Genomic DNA, 23,196 nt, shown 5'->3' on the forward strand with positions numbered 1-23,196 from the left:
GCACAATTTTCATGATCTGTCCATCGTACTTGAATTTCTACACTAAAAAGTGGTTTACTCCTCAACAGGAAGATAGCTAGATAGAACTACATGGTACACTCACATAAAACCATTTGCAATAAGGTGACGGCATACTTTGTTTTTTCAAAGTAATCTCAACATCAGTTCATCTCGGTAAAGGAACAAGCTTATGAATCTGTATAGTCTGACCAACAATAGTAAATACCATTTCTGTCTGGGACCAACATTTAACTGAGGATATAAACAAACTAGAAAGAGTAAGAAAAAAGAAGTGCTGCTATATTTTTCATCTACACAAAAACATCTCAAGTATAAGAAACTGAGTATGTCCGTGGGGCCAATACTATACCGTAAAGCGGTTTTTTTCGCGGGGTGTAAATTTTCGCGGATAGAACAAAATCATCAAAATAAATTTTGCAAATTTAAAAGTGCACATGCCTCCAAAATATTTCATATACCTTATTCAATGAAATTTTACACCCGCGAAAATAATCTGCTATACTGTATTATCGGACCACAGATGAATTATCACGTTGTGATTGGTTAAACACCGTCACGTGGTGACCCCCTATGAGACCGTATGGGGTTAGTAAGTTTCATATGGGGTTCATGACGCGTTAATGGCGACGTCATCTATAAATGTTGTTGTTTTTCGTTGTTTATTTTTCAACAAAACGTCGCAGGAAAAGTCCAGCGTCCGATAAATACGTTATACGGTTAACTACTGACCCCCTACGGATCCATAGAGGGTGAATAAAATTCATAGGGAACTCGGCCTCCGGCCTCACCCCCTATGGATTTACTAACCCTCTATGGATCCGTAGGGGGTCAGTAGCGAACCATATAACTTATAATATTCAGCCATACCTGTTGCATGGTTTCGTGCTCAGCAGCTGGCAGACGTTACAGGTCATATCGATCAATACATTATACCCACATTACCGTTACGCTAATTGAAAGTCTCAGCATGAAAAATGCTCAATTTCTCCAGAGCTGAATTCACTTTTTTTGGAAATGCAACTGGTCCGTTCAGATATTCGATTAACGTCAAAAACAGCTACAAAATCAGATTAATTTCCGGAAATCCTTGAAGAAGGAATTGAATCTGAATCTTAGATAAATATAACAAGAGGCTGACAGAGCGATAGCAAACCGAATTTATTAATATTTATACGAGTCCTGACATTTTTCAATATCACAAGAACCACAACTGATACATGGTTAAAGTGAAAATCATCAATAACAAACTTAATCTCCATTTTGTTGTCAGTTACAGATAATAACAATAAAAAATTGTAAGGGTTCCGCGGAACCCAGTGTCTCGCCTACTTTTGCTGTAAATTGCATGCTCAACAAAATTGAGGGGAAAATATTCTGCTTGATACTATCTTTTGATTGTAAGAAGCTTCTGTCCGAGTTTGGTAAAAATCCAGGATAGTTTATGAATCTAATAAATGTTTTTAAAACTTTAACTGCAGACTGGATGTAATGTTAACTGGAAGAAAAACTAAGTCCATTTATAAGTAAAATACAGATACATAGGTACAAAATATTAACAAAATTTCCTTCTATAGATACTAGTTTAAAGTCATAAACAAGCTTCTGTCAAAGTTTGTTACAAATTAAGAATAGTATAAGAAAGTTATCAAAATTAAAAAAAAAATAACCTAAAAGTGAATCTGTTGCTGGCAGAAAATCTAAGTCCATTTAAAGAAGAATACAGAAAAAATGGATTTATCGTTTTACAAAATTTACTTCTGGATACTATCTTATGATCATAAACAACCTTCTGTCCAAGTTTGGTACAAACCAAGGATAGTTTAATAAAGTAATTAAAATTTTAAAAACTTTAACCACAGAGTGAATGTAATTTTTTCACGCAGAAAAACTAAGTCCATTTATCAGTAAACTACGGAAAAAATGGAATTTTATTTTTTACAAAATTTACTTTGGGATACTATCTTATGATCATAAACAAGCTTCTGTCCAAGTTTGGTAGAAATCCAGTATGGTTTAATGCAATTTTTAAAATTTCAAAAACTTTAACTAAAGAATGAATATTTGTGGACGCCGCCGACGACAACGACGCCGACGACGGAATGAAGGATCGCTTAGTCTCTCTTTTTCGACAAAAGTCGAAGGCTCGACAAAAACCAAGGAGTAGACAAACACTCAGAAGACCAAAGGAGATTTACATCAACGGTTATAAAAAATATATAAGAAGCAACACGAACTCCACTAAAAACCGGGAGTGAAAACCAGGTGCTCCGGAAGGGTAGGCATTTCCTGCACTGTATACGGCACCTGCCGCTCAAGGCCCCCAGAAGCTCTGAGAAAAATAACGCAAAATCGTGCATTATGAGCGTTTCCCGGGATCTTTATGACATTGAAACGCAATTACTTTTTAGCTTTTTTTCGACAATATTCTGGTCTGAAAGCAAAAACATAGATTCATTGAATTTTAAGTCTTTAAGGTTTTATAGACAACATTAAAAGACCGATATGTAGGACAAAGCAAAATTCGTAATTCTCATAATCATTAATACCGGATCTGTCTGTCTGTTTTTGTCTTGTATTGTGCTTAGACTTTGATGATTTTTTTTATGACTAAATTGAAATATAGTGACAGTGCAGTATTATGCTTTAAATACTAGTACTGCTGAAGTCGACACTAGGGACCATCTTGACCCTGTTTTACGGTATTAATTATTCTTTTATTGTTGAAATCCCTCCAGCAACTTTGACCAAATGATTGATCATTACTATTTTTTTTAAGCATGGACTTTGTGTGTGCGATTAGGTTTCGTGCACATTTACTTCATATTCCTTTATTTTCTGTTAAAGTGTCTGAACATGACTAAATGCAAGTTTAACCCATCAATTGAAATGGTCATATGGCAATACATTGTTGCTTTTTTTCAAATTATTAATACTGGAAAATTGGTGACCCTATACTTTAATTTAAACCATGTCAGCTATCTAGTTTTTTTCTACCCCAAAACAAGCCAGTTTTTTGTATTCTTTTATATCAAGTTCAATATTCCATGCAGAAACGACAATTTTTTTATGTGTCTTGTAACATCGTATATTCTTAAGATATTTTCTCGCACAATATCTGAACATCGATGGGCATGCAACATTGTAAACCACACGTTTACAAATGAAAATCAACACTCATAAAGTAGGATAATAAATGAGCAAAAGACAAATGCGGGACACAGAAGTTCAAACCCTCAACTCGGAAAACTGAAAGTAAAAAAGAAACATGGATCACGAAAAACATGCAGGTGCGACACCAGAGAGTAAAGAGAACTTGCTTCTTGTTAGATACTTTCCGTGAAAACAATTTGATATTAAGATGATCTTTTGTTTCAGTTTTTTTTTTTGAAATTTTAACACGAGGCATTTGCCTCAATGTAGTTACGGCACTGATAATGGCCAATAAGCTCATGATGGCAACCGTAAAATTTCTTGAGTGATTACCTTAATTTGATTGATTCATAGCCCTGTCTTATCAACTTTTAAGAAAGCACTATTCCTTGTTCGTGTGTTTCTTTGTCAATTGTGTTCTATCAATTTGTATTGTAGTCCTGTAATGTTGTGTTGTCATTTAAATGTTATATTTAACATGGCCATAAAAGAGGGAGGTTTAGCATGCCACAAAACCAAGTTCAACCCACCATTTTTTTCTTTAAAAAATGTCCTGTACCAAGTCAGGAATATGGTCATTGTTATATTATAGTTCGTTTCTGTGTGTGTTACATTTTAATGTGGTGTTTCTTTTGTGTCGTTTGTTTCCTTATATATTTGAGTGTGAATTCACATTATAATAAGACGTGTCACGGTACTTTTCTATCCTAAATTCATGTATTTAGTTTTGCTGTTATATTTGTTATTCTCATCGGATTTTATCTAATGCTAAGTTCGTTTCTGTATGTGTTACATTTTAATGCTGTGTCGTCACTCTCTTGTATTTAATGCGTTTCCCTCGATTTTGGTTTATGACCAAGATTGTGTTTTTTTCTATCGATTTTTGAACATCAGTATACTACAGTTGCCTTTGTTAGTCAATAAAAAAATGTCATTTGAGCTAGCTCTAGAGTAACGTATTAATTGAAACACATATACTCCATATGCTGGTGCCACTTGGATGTTGCTTCACAGAAATGGAAAGTTGACTATAGGAAAATTAAAAATCATTGTGTTAATCATTAATTTTGGTTTTCAACCTACCATCAGTAGTCATTTCGAAAAAAAGGGTTTAATAAAAATATGAATCTGTGTTGGTAGTATCTTTAATTTCAAGTTCACTTGGATATATCAAATGTAAGTGATCACTCAATATATTATTATTAAGAGACAGTACATCATCAATATACCAAAAGATGAATTTAAAAGACAGGGCTAATTTCTTTTCTCCTTTCTGTACAAGCCCTTGGATAAATTCTGCTTCATAGAAATACAAAAAACAAATCTGCAAGAAGAGGAGCACAATTGGTACCAATTGGGATTCCAATAGTCTGTTGGAAGACCAAACCTCCAAATTCAACAAATATGTTGTCAATTAAAAAGTCCATCATGGCAGTGATATTCTCTTCGGTGTATTTTTTGCTCATCTCTGTATGATTTTTCACAAAGTAAGCTGAATTCCTGCCCAAAACTATATATTAAAACCGTCTAGTGCCCTTTTTGTTAAAGAAACATAAGCTGTCTAGTTCTTCAGTATGTTAGTAGTTTAGTATGTGGAATAGTTGTATAAAGATTTGAAAAATCAGCATATTAAAATCTGAAAAGCTTTGATTGAATGGTTCATGAGTAAATGCAACAAAGTTAACATGATTGGTAACACAATTTTTCCATCCTTTAAGAACTATAACTCCTGAATAGAAAAAGCGAAAATCGCCATTATTGAACTTGACCTCAATTTTATCATAAGTAACAACATATCAAAATTCTAAAAGCTTTGGATGAACAGTTCATGAGTAAATGCACATACATTACTTAGCTGCTGCCCGACCAGCCACCATACATCCCCAAATCAATAATCGACATTTTTGTCACAAAAATCCGGTTTAAATAGTAAGGAAGGATTTTTCACTTTCAAAGTTAAGAAACACCAAGTTATTTTTTAACTAGTTCAGCAGATATTCTGTTGTAAGTCTTGAATGGAAATCTTTCAACCCATGCAATAAAATTAACTTGAAGGAATAAATTAAGTTGCTCTTGTTCTGCTCTATCTTAAATTATAAAATCAAACAACTTGCCTTGTCCTTTGTCCCTCTTTTAAGTTTATAGAAAAAGAACACATAATAAATCTTAAAATACATCTACTTTTTAATGTCAGTTTAAAATAATAAATAAAATAAATATCCCTATCAGTCATGTTATACACGTCCTAGACTTCTAGAATCTTTAAAATCTCTCTCCTGTTTTATTTTATCAAGTTCATACATCATTGAGTAGGTAGAATTAAGAAGATCTTCCGTTGCTTTCTTCAATAATACAGATTCTTCACCAACCCCTGGTATGTTAGACTTCATACTGCTAGGTAGGGTCATGTCCATATAGGACTTGTACAAATCTGTGTTTTCTTTCGTTGGTTTTCTCACGCTTGACATATGTGATGTGTAAGGGAATGGGTAACTTGTAGCCATTCTTTCCGCATCAGCCAATGTCTGAAAATAGAATTGGAATATTAGAAAAACAGAATTTTAAAGCATCATAGTAAAAGAAAAGTTTAATGAAAACTAAACTATGAGCAGTTCCCATCACCAAGAAAAGAAAAGTAAAATTCACACATATTGCCAAACTATTACGTATTTTCTCTTGTCCTTATCACTATTACAATTAAACAAAGTTTATACACAAATTATTCCTCATAATAAGCAATTTGAATTTATCCTTCATATAACACTTTTAGAACATTTAATAACATATAAACGAAGGGTCAGACAGCACTTCATAGTCAATAAATTTTGTAACAAAATGTTAAAGATTGTATAGGTAAATTGTTAATTGTTTAAAGCATCAGCAACGTTCACAATAAATTTAGGACTAATCAATGTTTTTCTTCTTCACATTTTGGCTTATATTTCCTATAGGTATTTTGCAAACCCTTGTCAAAACAACAAAATACAAAATCCAGGAAATTAAAGATTTTTTTTGTCTTCAAACCAAGAAATTTGGTACCCACAGAAACAAATGAATCCTAAGTACAATGAAGTATCATATATATCCTGGAATGAGACCTGGATATTTATTTGTCAATGTGTTTGATGCTGAAATTTGGTCTATACCCCTAAAATCAGTGAAAATTAGACCCAAACAAAATGTAATCAGTCCATAGTGAATTCAAGCTATATGTTGACATTTTACCAATGTTATATTCTTGGTTTAACCTCCTAATTGTAATTATCAACTCTCCCAAATGAGTAAAGATGAATATATTATTTGTATCCTTATAAAGTTATGAGCTTAATTTCACGTGCCTCTAAATGCCTGTTTTTATCAAAGCTGTTAAACAAACTACCCAAACATTGAACCTTTTTATTTATTTATCATGTTTATTAACGAAAAACTTGAGATTGAACAATTTGAAGCTTAACATATTTATCATTACTATTAGTAGCTACAAACTTCTGAAAGATTAAATATTTCTTGATATATATTTTACATGTATGTGTTGGAAGGAAAACTTGTTATTAAGCAATGGAATTTACACAGCAAATATCAAATCAATTATAACAATATAAACAAAAATCTTGTAATCCATGCAATATATTTGTAGAACTGAATTACAAGATATCAAACAAACTTTTATCATATATAGATGAGTCATTCCAGAAATTTTTGTATTGTAATAATCCTCTGGTTTTATCCATGTATTGTCATTAAAATATTTTGCCCACTAACCCCTACTTTTCTTTTCATAATTTTATTACATAAAGTTTAAAAAGCCATATTTCCAAATATTATAAAATCCTTGTTATTTTTTCATAGTTTTTAAAACAATAAAGGTGCCAATGTTAAGTGAAAGAAAAATCTAGAGAGAATTATTTCCCGCCAAATTTTCATTGGCTTATGTCTCACAAACAAGCACACTGATCCTCCATTTTTTTCTGCTTTTTTAGTTTCTTTATTTATATACTTTCAATTTATAACAGTCTTTTAAAAAGCTTGTTATTTTTAAACAGAATAGGGAACATCCTTAAGAATAGGGTGTCGTGAAAGAATCAGGAAAATTAAAATATGAGGATACGGGTATATAAATTATGTATCATTAAAGAACCAACCATCTCTAGGCATTGAGGTGAAAACTTCTGTAAAGTATTCAATAAATTTTGAAATTCACTCAACTGTAAAATTGGATTTCATTCCTTTTTTTTAAACAATTTCATAGCTGAATAAATTTCTAGGATGTTTATAGTGAAAACTGTATTACTGTAATTTCTGGAATTAATCAAATTAAATAAATATGTTTATCTTGTGTATGCTGCACCTGGTTACTATGGTTACAAGAGGAAATGATTACAATGAATTTTAGTGAAAATATTCCAACAACTAAAAGATTGCTCCATTCTCATGTACAATATTTAGTTGGGAAGCACTTTTGAACGTGTTTATTCCCTCAACAACAATACCATACCTGTGTGCTGCCCCAAAATGTACATTTGAATGGAACACTTTTAATTAATTGTATTTCAAATTTGATTTCTAAATAAATTGAAAACAATGGGTAAATGTCAATAAGACAGTAACCCAACAACACCACTAAAAAGATGTTTGTATGATGGATGACAAGTGATACTAGATATATAATATGATAAACATAACTAGTTAACATTGGTAAATATTAAAGAGTTATTTTCCTAATGCATGTAGTTTAAAGGTTTGGTTGGCTTACTTGCTTTGTTTGTATAACCATTTGCTCAAGTATTGCAATAAGTTTTACAATTACGATCAATAGATAGGTGGGTCTTCAGTTTGTAAAATGTATTTGGATGCTTTTAAAGCAAACATTTATAAAAACAAAGCATCCAAGTTGACCTTTACCCTACATGCATTAGGAAAATAGCTCTAATATTAATTATTAAAAGGAAGCAAATTGTGTCAATGACCACCTTTATAACAGTTGTATGAAAGTCATCTGAAACCTGAAAATAATTTGCATTTAAATATAAAATACTACAAATAATAATGGCAGCATTTAAAATGCACTTTTAAATTGTATGTTATACATGTCATGTTATATATATACAAATAACAAAATTCAATTATAAAACTAAAAAAACTAAATTTTAAATATAAAATTCACATGAAGATCAAAACAAATTGAAAGATTTTCTATAACCAAAACTCAAATTCAGTTTGTCTGCCACTGATCTCTGTTTTGAAGAAATATTCCTTCCTAAAGAACATCATTGATTCTCCGCTTACTTCCTGCTTTCAGATTTAAATTTTCTTTGGAGTCCAGTTTTTTTGCTATGTAAAATACTCTTTTTATTTCAAGCATTAATTGAAATTGTGTTTGTTTTTAGTTCAATTAAAGAGGCAGTCAGTTTATGGTTTGGAACTTAACCATGTCTTGTACTGAAAAAAAACTAACATTCCAGGGCATACGTACTGATTCCTGAAAATTCACAATTACGGAAAACATGTCATTCCAACCTGAGAAAAGGGGAATATATGCCCTCCTTTGAAATGTCAAACATTTTTTTTTATTGATCAAGTGTTCTACCGCAATCGTCAGTCCTTAGGCTTTAATTTGATACCAAAACTATCAAAACATTCTATTTTGAAAGAAATATGTATGCATAAAAGTTAGTGATGTTACATCATGACCATTTAAGGTGGTACCCAACATTTTCACTAAAATTAATATGGCTTGTTTAATTTTCATAAAATTTTTGCAAAGTATTAACTTTGACCCTTTAACAAAAATGTGAAAATTTCAAAAATTTTGAACCAACCGTTTTGTCAGAAAAATTACACTGATTATATAGCAGTTTGACAAACACCAATTTTGATCATTGAGAAGCTTAGTGTTCTGTTACAACACAACATAATTAAAAGGTTTATCTGACTTTACAGAGTTATCTCCCTATAGTGTTAGGTACCACCTTAAATTGACATCTATAATTCAGGGGTTTTATTTATGGTAGTCATTTTTAAAGAATAGAAATACAAGTGTGATAACTCCTAGAAATAACAAAAACATTCCATAATCTGAATGTCTGATGAAATAAAAATCAGACAGCTTATAGCCAACGCAGAATTCTGAATGGTAAGTAAAATGAGCAGCTCACTCAAAAATATCCATGAGCAGCTCACTCAAAAATATCAACCAGCAGCTCACTCAAAAATATCAACCAGCAGATCACTCAAAAATATCAACACTACACTGTATAAATAATAAACATACCGTCTGAAGTTTAGATTTGACTCCTGTTGTTGCATCCTTTAAACCAACATTTGAAGCAGCAGGTACCATGGAGGGGATGGAACTCTCATATCCCATTACACAATGCTATACAAATATAAAAGGAAATAACTATTTACTTCATATCCACATGTGTGATTATGGCAAAATATATTTAATACTGAAATTTCGGTAAATATTGTGTGCATTTATTGTTAATTTTTGTCTTTTTAGACTAAATTGTGATTTTAATCTTTGTGATATTGAGAAAAATCCTTTTAATCTATATAAAAAAAATTCAAATTGCTAGTTTAAATTATTGGTTTTATAAGCATCACATATTTCGCCATGAAAAAACATTGTAATGGTTTGTGAATTAACAGTAGTTTATTTTTTTATCATTGTTTATTTATAACTGCAATTCTTAGCAAACTATGGTTATTTATATTAAAACCTAGAACGTTTTCAAATTCAAGTTATTTGTGAACATCTTTATTTAGGAATCTCAATTTTTATGGAAGTCTATAAATATACAATGTTTGTAAACATTGTCCCAAGCTCTGTTTTGAAGACCATACTTGACCTATAATGTCTTTTTCTTTAGCAAATTGAAACTTGGATGGAGAGTTGTCTCATTTGCACTCATACCATATCTTCTTATACATGTATATCTCTTTAACCAATTGCTATGGGCTAATGTCAATGAATGTCATATTCATGATAAAAATTTTTTTATATTAAATTCAAATCGGACATTTGTATAGGACTGACATTTTTAAATTTAATTTTTACAGAAAAAACAAAAAGAAATTATGTGAAGTGGAACTGTAATTTGAACATGTACTTAAAAGAACATGTCCTTTGGTTGCCAAAATATTCATAACAAATTTTTTTAACCACAATTGTCAGGTTGATATAAGTTTCATATGATCCTAATAGTTTCCATAATATCTATCATCTGCATAGCCTGTATGAAAATTTTTATCAACACGATCAAATCATTTTGAAAAAAGCATTTTGGTTCATTCCATTAAGATGTATGTGGGAGGGTAAGAATTGAAGTTTAATTATTGAATGTGGGTCATAGGTCTATTACCCGTATATATAGAGAATATCATATGGCGTTTTCAATATATATCGCATCTGTATCAACCTGAGAAACCAATATAATCCCAAGAGCTCTGCTGGAGGGATTATATTGGTTGAGGGTTGATACTGTGTGTGATATTGAAAAAGCTATATCATATACACTTTATTATATACATATACCTCAAGTAGATGTTTTTTATGTGACATGACGTCATACAGATTAGGAGGTTTGAAATGACATCATACAGATTATAGGTTTGACATCACATCATACAGGTTAGGGTTTTGACAAAACAGTGACTGCAATTGATGACGTGACGTCATACAGATTAAAGGTGTGATAAAGCTTTTGCAACCGTGCTGATATATAACAATATCATCACGGGTGTCTGATACAGCACGCTTGCCACTGATTGTATTACACATACAATTTATCTGTATTTACTACTAAGTATATAATAAATATCTATTATCATCATAATTATTATGTGAAATTTTCCCAAATTTGTTTTTGGTTACATGTTCAGATATCTTGAAGTCCCTTCCTATCCTCCCACATACCTTTTGATGGAATAGCCCTTACCTTTGACAAAGCCATTGAATCCGAAGGTTCATACTGACTCCTCCTTTGTGGTTTGACACGGTGTGGTGACATCAATGTTGACCTTGGTATACTGACCCTGCAATATAGCAATCATTTATTGTTATTTAGGTTGCCTTCTCATGCTCATCATGATATAGAAACAAATATGGCATTTAATATAGAATAATACATATTGTTTTTGCAAAAATATCATTTTTTTTAGAAAAATATCCTAACACCAGGGCTGTTAACACATTTCAAATGGTACATGTTTATTTATTTCTAATATACAAGTGTAAATATAAAATTAAGAATGAAAATGGGGCCTAAAATAAAATATTGTTTGTTTCCCCAATCCCAACCGACCCTGCAAAAACAGTGTTACTCATAAAATTTTATTGTCAAACTAAGTCAAATATTATTTTATTCATTTCCAATTTCCTGGCTAGCCGGATTGTACGATATTGTTCAAGCTTTTAGGAAAAATAAAATTATTTACCTACCTACCTACCAACACCTGGCTTGGCAGGGTCAGGATTGGGGAAACAAACAATATATTGATTTAGGCCTGGGGAATGTGTCAAACATATGTCAAAGCGACAACAACCTGACCATAGAGCAGACATTTAAAAAAAAAAAAATCTAATTAGGGGGCTCATTTTCGCCATATCTTTCCATGTTTTCTACAGTTTATGTTCAGGTCTATAGGTTTTTGAAGTATACTGCTATTTCTATATGAAGATAACTTCAAATGCAAAATATTTTTAAGCTTGAAAGCGTGTTTGTTAGAAAACAATCATCTGAAAAGTTAGATTAAAGGGTGTTTGAAATTGCCTGATGTTTTGTCAATGGGGGACACATTTTTACCATTTTTTTTATATCTATTTAAACCCAAATAACTGCAGCTTTAAACAATATTTTTCAAATCAACTTCATTATAGATGGCAATAGTAGACATTTTAAAGGTGTACAGAACTAAAATTTAGGGCAATCAGTAAAAATTTAACTAAGAAATACTTCTTTGAAATCATGTTTTTCATTCAGGAAATTGGCCAAAAATCGTTGTCCATTTTTCGGTCCTTTGCGGTAAGTGCCACAATTTTGTCGTAGTTTAAAAAATAAACATATTTGTTACAAAATTCTAAGTCGCCGGCATATTTCTTCCATTTCAGCCATCTTTTAAAGAATTTACAACTCAAAATAGTAAAATGGCGAAATTGTGTCCACTGGGAATATGCGCACCCCACTCTACTATGTTTGTACAGTATGAACATTACTAATACTTTTTGAATCGTAATACTGCTGCATAAGATTACTTATTTTAAATATTTCAATATATATTACATATTTTCTGAAGGATGACATATTTTACTCAATTTACATTGATTTATAAATGTACCATAAAAAAAAATATTAAAATTTAGAGAAACCCATTTTAATTAGTTTTCAGTCATTCATTTTAAAAATTGACTAAAAAAAATCTGTTTTTTGAAATCAAACAGTCTTATTCATTTTTATTCAATCAAATCCTATGCCATTATTGGCCATGGGGGTAATACTTGCTCAATCTGACTTTACAGTTACCTGACAAATCTTGGTTGTTCATATGTTGGTTTCTTTTTACTATGGTGAGGATGTTCACCCTCAACTTCTTCATGGCCAGGAAACAAATGATCTTTGATTGGTTCTGTAAAAAGTCTATCATTCACTTGGTAGGGCTTTACTTCTGCAAAAAATAAACAAACTCATCACTTTACAGCTAATTTCCTAATGCATGTACATTTTGTGTAGAACACAACTTTGGTTGGCTTGCTTGCTTTGTTTGTAAAACTGTTTATTCAAGCTTTGTAAATAAGAATGACATCTTTTAACAATTTACATAGGCATACTTTTACCTGTATATATCATATTTGAATTTAACTGGGTGTTATTCTAATGATTGTACAATACACAAACAAAGCAAACAAAGTTTTGTTCTACATGCATTAGGAAATTAGCTGTAATGGAAAAATTCCATTTGATACATAAAGCAGCTTGCCAAACACTAATTTTGATCTTTAAGAAGCTTAGCATTACCTTACCAATAGAATGTGTTAAAACAATCAGCTGATTTTACAGAGTTATCTCCCTGTAGTGTAGTGTACCACCTTACAACTAGATCCGTCAATACTTAACTTTAGAAATTACTAGATTGGTAGATTGAAATAAATAGAAATTCCTTACTTTTTAATTGTAAGTAGTCCATTTTCCAATTACCAACTACTTTCATAACTTTGTTTTCAATTCTTAAATCTTATACAAAGGGAAGCAACACTTGAACATATCAAATTAAACTATTTCCCTGTCTGTACAATGCAAGTGGAATGTGCATGGCATATTTTTCAAAATCTGGCAAAAAATTTAACTTTGCAAATGTGTTTCACATTTGATGTAAAACTTAAAAGGGATAAAAAAAAAAATGATTGTGCAATGGAGATCCATTAACATATATAACATTATTACTTTAGTATATATATAAATATATATCATAAATCACCAAGAGATGCGCGTCCCATAAGGGTTAAAGGCAGGGATACAGTCTGTCCTACTAAAATCTAAAATTGGAAAATGGATTATTGCGAACATATATTTTGATGACAATAACATACATTGTAATACAAACCTTTTATAGCTGACTATGCAGTATGGGCTTTGTTCATTGTTGAAGGCCGTACAGTGACCTATAGTTGTAAATGTATGTGTCATTTTTGGTCTCTTGTGTTGAGTTGTCTCATTAGTAATCATACCACATCTTCTTTTTTATATATAATATATTGGTATGTATATAGATATAGGAAGATGTGGTGTGAGTGCCAATGAGACAACTCTCCATCCAAATAACAATTTAAAAATTAAACCATTATAGGTTAAAGTACGGCCTTCAACACGGAGCCTTGGCTCACACCGAACAACAAGCTATAAAGGGCCCCAAAATTACTAGTGTAAAACCATTCAAACGGTCTAATCTATATAAACAAAACGAGAAACACATATATATGTATTTTTAAAACAACAACTGTCTAGTTGTAAATCAAACCTACTTGTTTCTGCTAGAGCTTCATCTATAGGTGATGGTTCACGCTGTTTTAACTCAAATAATGAATCTGGGGATCTGAAATAAATTTGAAAAAGTATGTACATCATGTAAATAACATTATGGCATAAGTTTATATTATATAAAAAAGAAGATGTGGTACGATTGCCAATGAGACAACTCTCCACAAGAGACCAAAACGACACAGACATTATTTAACATTAATCAAAGAAATCTACAAATGTATGTATAGAGCATTGCTTACACTATGTACACCAAAAGGAACCATCTACAGTTAACAGCATAATCTTTTTTGGGGGAGGTGTATCATATGCTTGATATGTGAGGGTCAATAATCAATGTTCTAAATTATTTCAGGAGGGTTTTTTAAGCCTTATTCTTTATTGTAGTATAAAAAAATATGTAGATTGATTTAACAAGACATCATTGAGATGAGAACCCTCTCTGTGGTCCCCACTGTGATTAACGTGGATTTTTCTGTGTTTTAACACAACTTTTTGGGCTATTTTGTAAAACAGTTTTTTAATAGTGGAGGAAGGCAAAGTGCCTGGAGAAAACCACTGACCTAGTTAAACTACTTGGACCACAGAGGCCTACTATTCAAAAGAATTTATATACTCACTGATTGTAAAAATCATTGCAACATTCTTGTCTGTTAATTCTACGAAATTCTCTTAGTTCCTCAAAGTAGCCCTCTGAATGATCCATAGCTTCCCTATCATTGTCTAACAATCCTGATATCCAGTCGTAACCAAGCAGATGGCGGTCATGAAGTTGGCCAAAACTCTCTCTACTGATAGAACCATCTTTGGATGACAAAAAACTCACTTTGCTTAAATTCTAAAAAAAGAAATATAAATATATCTAAAATTTATATCAAGCAGTTTTGTTTAGTGTTGAATCGATAAAATACAAAAGCACAACCATACATAAGCATGGAATTAAAAATCGTTTATAATGAAATTTCTCTGTATTCATGAGCAACATGACAGGTGCCACATGTCATTGCATGTGGAGCAGGATCTATTTACACTTCCAGAGCACCTGTGATCACTCCCGGTTTTGGTTTTGGTTGAGTTTGTGTTGCTTAGTTTTTTTTCTATGTTGCATTTTGTGTAATACCTGAAAATTGTGTGTCTGTTTTTTTTTTTAGCGATTGCATCGATAGTTTATTTCAGATTTATCATTTTTATGAGTTTGACTGTACCTCTGGTACAAATGTATCTTTCGCCCCTCTTTTATAACTAATTTAAATGCTACATGTATACATATTATACATGATGTTTATATGTGCATGTATATTTATGTCATGAACACTTAATTGAAATCAAATTTCTAAAAGAAAATGTTTATATCAACAACAAAGTCAACTGCATACAATTTTGAGTTCAGGAGTTTTATTAAAACTTTTAATTAGCAGTTAGATGAATCATTTTAACATCACTGTATGGAATCCTCCTGAACTCCCATAAAGTTTACATAAAGTCTTTAAAGACCAATTTTTCTTTGGGGGATCATTACCTTTTTCAGTTGTCCTGGTCCATTAGTTAATATTGATTTTGGTTTTTCAGCTTCCCTAGCAATTGCTGCCACTTTTCTATCATTTCCTGCATCTACCAGTCTACTTTTGTACCTCAACTTAATAGCACACTCCTCATCTGATATAGCACCATCAAAGTTTTCCTTCCCTGTACCCAAAACTTCTTCTGGAGAAGCCTGAAGTTTAGATTGTAAATAAGCCAAGTCACTATCGTTAAATTTAGAATAGCTAAAGTTGAGTCTTGTTGGATCATCTCTGTAAAGTTCACTATCATTTAAAGTAGAGTCCACCTTGACATTTTGGTCAATAATTTTCCGTCTTCTCGTCACAATGGGAGTCTCTGGCTTACTGGATGTTTCCCTATTTCTAATTGTTGCTGATTTGGGCTGATAGTTATCAGCTGCTTGTACAAATGCCTTCAGGGGAGTATCATCACTTTCATCTAAATCACCATTTGTTTCAGATGCATAGTTATTGTCTGTTGTACCAGAAACAAGACTTTTTCTATATAAAATACTTTTATTATTCATTTCAGCTTTCTTATAAGTCTGGTCCATGTTTTTGTCACCATTGATAGATTCTTGAGAATTTTCCCTGCTGACTACTTTATATTTTGCTAACCTTTCTCTTGCTTTGGCACTTTGGATCAAGCTTTGTTTTAGAGCAGTTGTTGATGTTTCTAGTTCACGACTATCATCCTCAGAACTTTTCGAATAATTATTCTGATTTTTCAAGGTTTTTTGTAATTTTCCTTGTCGAGCTTTTAATTTCTGTAACAATAACTTGCTTTGAGCTTGCAGTTCTTGATCTATATCCATCCTATAAAAAAAATAATAAAACAATGTTTGATGGCTGCTTATTATGAAATTCCAGTAAAAAATGTGCCAATTAATGCATTTTAATAATAAAACAAACAAGAGGCTTTAAGGTAACACGATACCGAATGACGTTACGCCACGAGTTATCGTTCCTGACGTTATTGAATAACGTTTACACATACAAGCCACTGCAGCGGAGTCTAGAGTCTGCAATCACAAAGTGATTAAATAATAACAGACTATTTTTTTTGGTAATTATGTGACATTTTGAACGGTAAATTTCCCTAGATGCCGATAGTTTTGATGCAATGTGTAACGGTTATTTGACATAGATTGCTTTATCGTTCTCCGGCAATACTTCTGCTCATTGGTAAACTTTACAAAGTATTACTTTACTTTTTAATTATTCTGTTTCTTTGATATTTAAGAATCTGCACGATTTATCTATAATATATGGGCTTTTTTTGCATAACAGACCGAGTTTTATCACATTATTTTATTCTTGGTTTAGTTTTGCGATAAATACTTAATCATGATTCACGTCGTATCCCCATGAAATTTTGTTTATAAAGTAGAAATCTAATTTATAGAAGCTTAGGATGATGTATGAAAAAACGGGGAATATTATACAACTATTCCCAAAAATTGTCATCAAAAACACCACTCGGACAAATTTGAAATTTGAAATTTGTCTGGATTAGAATGCGGATATATAATTTTTCGAAAAAGGACAATACAAGCAGACGTTGAAAATCGTACAGAAAATATTTCATTTGAATAGAATGTAAAAAAGTGGTTATTTTGCGTAATTTTTCCTGTGTCTAAGTATAAACAGTCTCTGGAATTCATTGGCCTGTACCGAGTAAATCTGATATTGTTTTGAAAACATTTTAAAAGTAAAGTGCTAGCTTTATAATCTTATAAACCAGGTCTACACAGGACAGAAAGCAACGTCGGAATGAGGCCATGAGAAAGTTAACGAAGGCTGAAAAATACATGCGCACTTGATTCGGCAGAAATAAAATTTAAGAAAATCAGGTCCCATCACAGTCTTAGTTAAGCCAGCCCCCCGTTTCCAATTGCGTCTATACACGCACGTTGATAGTTAGGTTTGGATGTAGTCAGACTTGTTCCGTGGTACCTGATTATCCTCGAAATTTACATTCAAACGACTGACTTATTATTATTCAACCGGCAGAAAGAGACTGAAAAAATGCTAGATCTTGAAATTGTTTAGATTTTATATTCATGTTAATTTACGCTTGCATTTGTATTCGGTGGAATTGTGTTGTTTTTTGTTTGTGTGTTTTGAGTTGGAAATAATATACATGTACAAGTTGGGAGACAAAACAACTGACTGAAAGTATATTAACGAAGTTGCCTTTTGGCCGGACCCTAAGGGGCATATTGCTCAGATACTGTGCTTTGAAAAAGGCCCGGGGAGTTAAAAATTAGTGTTTAGAACAAGTAAACACGTATATACATGGAAAAGAAGTGTTTTTATTTCTTTGTGTGGATAAAGTTACCATCTATATGTACATTGCCGGATGTATTCGTAAAAGCTTTAGAAATACGACGAAATGTGCAACTCGCCAAGCTTTCCACTTATTTCTTAGTTAGTACAAGTAAATTTTATATTTTATATTTCTGACAATTTACATAATTTTTACGTTGTTTTTATTCCTCAATTTCTACCCCCCCCCCCCCCCCCCACACACACACACACACCGGCACACTTCCCCTTTCCGAGTCTGGGGAATATAAATGGGTTTGGTATTCTTCCAACAGGCAGTAAAACGCTTGCCAAAGTGGGGTGTCCGTTTGGCTCTGCTGGATGAATAAAGTTTACAGCCATGTCCGGTCAGACAGAGGCGTTAAATCCGATGCTTTGCAGTGTCAATAGAGTTCCACGCTCTTTGCACACTAAGAACCCGTAGGGATCCGTAGGTGGTCTGATGCAAGGCAAAATTTCTGTCCCTATTCAATAACCCAGTGTCATACCAAATTTTCCCGACCTTAATCCCGGATGGCCTGCCTGTATTGCAAAACCTACCTATTGTTTTTGTTGTTAACATGTTCTCGTCCTGAACATGCATGAAATATTTGCCACTGAACGTTAACCAAACAGCAGTTCAATCAATCAATCCTACAATATACACCCTTTAGCGTGAACCTTATAAAGTTGTTAAAATTTGAATCATTGCCTCTATATTTTTCAAAGAAATCGACATAGTTTCAAAAACCTAGACCGCGAGAAGCTGATGGATTAGACATTTTGATAACACATAAAGGCACGCAGAGTACAAACTCCAGCTTAAATGTTCTACAGGTGGAAATTTAAGCTGGAAATTTTATTGTTAGCAATTTCTTTTACTCATATAGAGAATGGTTTCAAAATCTATTTTGAAAATAATTTTTCACAAACGACAAAAATGTTGAACTTTGTGAAACTCTGCATACAGTTTGCAAGGTTTGTCCAACTTGCTGAGCAAACACGTCACACATTTACACCACGCAGAGTACACTATACCAATGTATCTACCAAATCGAGAAATAAGACGGCTTTTTATCATTCTTTTGATATTTTCGAGCTTATGATTTCGTCATTTGATTAGGGACTTTTTCGATTTGACTTTTTCATCGAGTTTTGTTATTTTATTTTTTAGAATGTGTATTTCATCAGGTAGGATTGTTTTTTCCTCATTTCACAAATAACAGAATTTTAAACCTTTTTTGACTGGTGCATCAAATGTGTCTATAATAAACAACTATTTTCAAAATTGTATTGTATCGTCCCGAAAATGCATGAACTATATGCCACTGAACGTTTAACAACCATCAAACCGAGCAATTAAAAAACTGAATCAAATTTGTAAAGAACTCTTTTTCTTCATGCTGCGATGATGCGACCATTGTCTAAAACGATGGAGTAAAAAATCAGTAATTCGGATGAATCTCACGTGAAATTTCTCATGTAATTTTTACGTACACATTACAAAAATCTGAAGGTATTTTTCATGATTTTAATCAAATTTCAGAATAAAGACATTATTTGAATAATTTTATTTAAAAAAAAATACGTGAATCTAACGTGAACACAATTTCTTGATTTATGCATCAACTATTGTCATATATAATATTAGCTGCGGAACCGTAGCTTTTATGTCCTTATGTTATTTTTGACCTTTTGCGGACTATAAAAAGAGCTACGGTTCTGCAGCTAATATAATATTCACGTGGAACCAACTAGTTCAAGCAAGTTTCAAGTATATGCTCGTTTGCTGTGAAAATCAGACGAGATTAATGTTAATTCATATGAATGAAAATCCATATGCAGGACGAAATAAAATAGTATCTGTAGAATTTTATATTGCACTACTCGGAATTTACGACAGGGGTTATAAAAAAAATTAAATATACTCATTCGGATCTCATTTCTCTGAATAAGGATAACGTTATCTTTTGTAAACTATAACGTCACACGTTTTTAGTCAAATTCTAGTCCTATCGATCAATTTTGAAGCCATTTATCTTAAAAACAAGGATGGTGACATATGAGTTTCTATACGTGTATGGATTCAGTATGCAATCCTGGATTTTATGTTAGTTTTTTGTTTTTCTCCGTACATAAGAAAATAACCATCCATTGGAAAATCTTAAAAGGTAAGCCGAAAAAAAGGCATTTTCCCTATATACCTAAGTAAATTGTCGCCAAAATTGACGTTTTTCTATGCAAATTACAAAGAAAACAAAAATGGTGACCCCCATTTTTTATTACATATTCCGATGTAACTCGATTCAAAGAACACGTATGCCAAAAATTTAAGAAATCGGGAGATATGCCATTCGGTATCGTGTTACCTTAAAGAGCCGGTATTGCTCACCTGGAAACATATTCTATACATGTACACTGAACTTGCATCTTCAACATGTTTAACTATGGCCACTGTATATCCAACATTGTAGTCTTAATTCTTGCCTGAATTCGTTTTTTTGTTGATCTCAACTTGATGATAAGAATTTTACATTGCTTACAGTTTTCCTTAAATCATAAAAGTTGTCTTCAAAAATGCAAAGAGGGGTAAAAAATCAGCCATCTTAAAATATTGTAGGTCTTGTTTTCATTTTTTGTTTTTGGACAAAAAATTTCTATCTATGATTTTTATTTGTTTTACAGGTCAATAATTTAATTTTGTAATGTGTCTTCTGATTAGCTGACATCGTTTTGTTCAGCTCATAGGCAAAATTTTGTCATGTGACCATGACGTCATCAACAATTTTTCATGATTTACTCAGGTTTAAAACGGAATTTAAAAGAATAGAATTATAAGAAATAACTGACAACTGTTACATTTTTTTTTTCTGCCTATTTGAAATAAAATACAAAAATGAGGTGCACACTTTGGATAACCTGTTATGCACGTTATTCAGTGTGCACCACATTTTTAATGTTATTTCTTCATAGACAGAAACAGTATTACAGTCATTCCTCAAATATTGAAGGACAACAACCATGATAACTGCAATAAACAAGAATGTGTCCATATAGTTAGTACATGCATGCTCCACTTATAAGAATTTAAGATTTAGTAACCAACCACGATAACAATAGGAGGCTCTCAGAAATTTCGGTTACTTGCATTGTTAATGAACAAGGTATTGACCTTGGGTCATTTGCATACATCGTATTCCATAGTCCATTGTGCCCTACTTTTTTCTCATGATCACATGACAATCTTTCAAAATAAAAGTTAAAATGCCAGAATCAATGGGCCACTATGAAAACTGTCTTAATATAAGAAAATAAAGGGTGGTAGATAGGTGAAACTTACATAAATAACCAGATAGATGAAAAAAAGAACAAATTGATACCCAGTTTATATAATTCCAAGGCCGTTTGTCAGCACCAGAAGCGACGAAGCAGGGCATTTATTTTGGACAGGCAAATATCCTCTTTTTGATGTGGGACAAACTCTGATGTCCCACAGCCCCAGCTTGTCTGGCAAACAGCTGTAGGACATCAAAGTAATCTGGGACTATTATTTTCGTCTTGAATCAGTAACCCCTTCGGCATTAATTTCCCCCCTCAGTGTGTTAATGTTAAATTAGACAATTATTAAAGTAACAGCACATCTAAAGAAAATTCTTGAAATGAGATTGAAATTGCACATTCTTTCCAGCTTATTAAAAAAAATATGGCTGACTAAGGGTGATAACTCTACACAGTAAGAAACTAAATACAAGAATATTCTTTTATTGTCTGATTGTTGTTTGTAAGAATAACATCTGACAAAATAATGCAAATACTATTTGAGTTTGTTATGCTATTTTAATTCACATTTTTCAGACTTTCTGACACTCACAGCAGACGTCGTGATCATCTGGACGAAAGAATAACAAGTTCGTGCATGTTATTTTACTTTGCTTTTACTTAGCGTACGTGGTTACCTGATTGTTTCTTTTAAATGGAACTGTCAATCCAATTGAGATTTTCTAATATGGTACTATATTTATTTATTGAGTCTATCTATGGTTGTTGTTTGGCAAATAAGAAGACAGTTTGATGTAGCTGATCAGTTTTTTCCACATTTAACCTCTGTTTTCGAAATTGTCCACCATCTTGGCCGCCGTACATACCGTACGGGGTAGTCGGTAAAAGTGGTAACCCGAACCCGGACCCGAACCGGAATTTGCCGGAAATTTGCCGAACCGGAAATCTATTTTACATATATAATGATCTTTGCGATGCGATTATTTTTTACTAACGTTTATGCATTTGATGTATAATTTAATTCTATCTCATGTATGAAAAGATTTATGTCCAAACATCACTACCAAAGATAAAATTAAGGTTTATTCATTTCCACCTCGGTAAAAGTGGTAACCCGAACCTGAAAGTTTTTCTTAAACCAAACCTTCTCTACCTAAGTGTTTTAAATTAGCTTTATAATTTTATGTCCTGAATGTTATAATCTTCCATATTTTACTTAAAATTGTTTTTAAAACTTTGCCGAAAACTTTTTATCGTGGAAATTTAAAAAAAAATATTCACCCGAACCCAAAAGGGAGACAACTCCATTTGGATCTTAATTTTGGGGCGATGATGATGCTACTCGTTAACTCGGCCTATACCGAATTCGGACCATTAGTTCGGCCTATGTTGATTATTGTGTTTTCTGATTTTTTTTTTTTTTCTATATAGCTGTTTTGTTTTGCCATAGTTACACTATACAAATCCTTGAACATATTAACAAAAATAATAAAAGACACCCCCCCCACACACACACACAAACCGTGACTATCTGCTTGTTTATGACATACATGTATTCAATATGTTTGTGTGTGTTCATTTTGAGATTTAAGTGTGATCCCTCAAATTTTTATGTTTAATTTATAAATTCCTCCACTGCGAAGGCCTGCAATTTATTCAACACTTCTATGGAGAGTCTATAGTATAAAAAAAGAAGATGTGGTATGATTGCCAATGAGACAACTATCCACAAAAGACCAAAATGACACAAACCTTAACAATTATAGGTCATCGTACGGCCTTCAACAATGAGCAAAGCCCATACCGCATAGTCAGCTATAAAGGCCCCGATAAGACAACGAAGAACAATTCCGGCAAACGAG

The 23,196-nt window shown here is 32.2% G+C and overlaps 1 protein-coding gene across 2 annotated transcripts; it reads right to left on the minus strand.

Moving 5' to 3' along the window:
* Window positions 1–5,337: 5,337 nt before the first annotated feature.
* Window positions 5,338–22,197, minus strand: LOC134693900 (uncharacterized). Of its 2 annotated transcripts, XM_063554845.1 has the most exons (9): window positions 22,012–22,197; window positions 15,727–16,564; window positions 14,828–15,045; window positions 14,192–14,262; window positions 12,696–12,837; window positions 11,112–11,208; window positions 9,443–9,547; window positions 8,142–8,174; window positions 5,338–5,696 (listed from the first exon to the last, which is right to left on the minus strand). In XM_063554845.1, the coding sequence occupies exons 2-9, from the start codon at window positions 16,561–16,563 to the stop codon at window positions 5,406–5,408; spliced, it is 1,794 nt and encodes a 597-aa protein (XP_063410915.1). In that variant the 5' UTR covers window position 16,564; window positions 22,012–22,197; the 3' UTR covers window positions 5,338–5,405. The 2 variants fall into 2 exon arrangements, with proteins under 2 accessions (XP_063410915.1, XP_063410916.1); XM_063554846.1 differs by lacking the exon at window positions 8,142–8,174.
* Between the last annotated feature and the right edge of the window lie 999 nt (window positions 22,198–23,196).

This window comes from Mytilus trossulus, chromosome 12 (assembly GCF_036588685.1).
Source record: "Mytilus trossulus isolate FHL-02 chromosome 12, PNRI_Mtr1.1.1.hap1, whole genome shotgun sequence".
Taxonomy (NCBI): Eukaryota; Metazoa; Mollusca; class Bivalvia; order Mytilida; family Mytilidae; genus Mytilus; species Mytilus trossulus.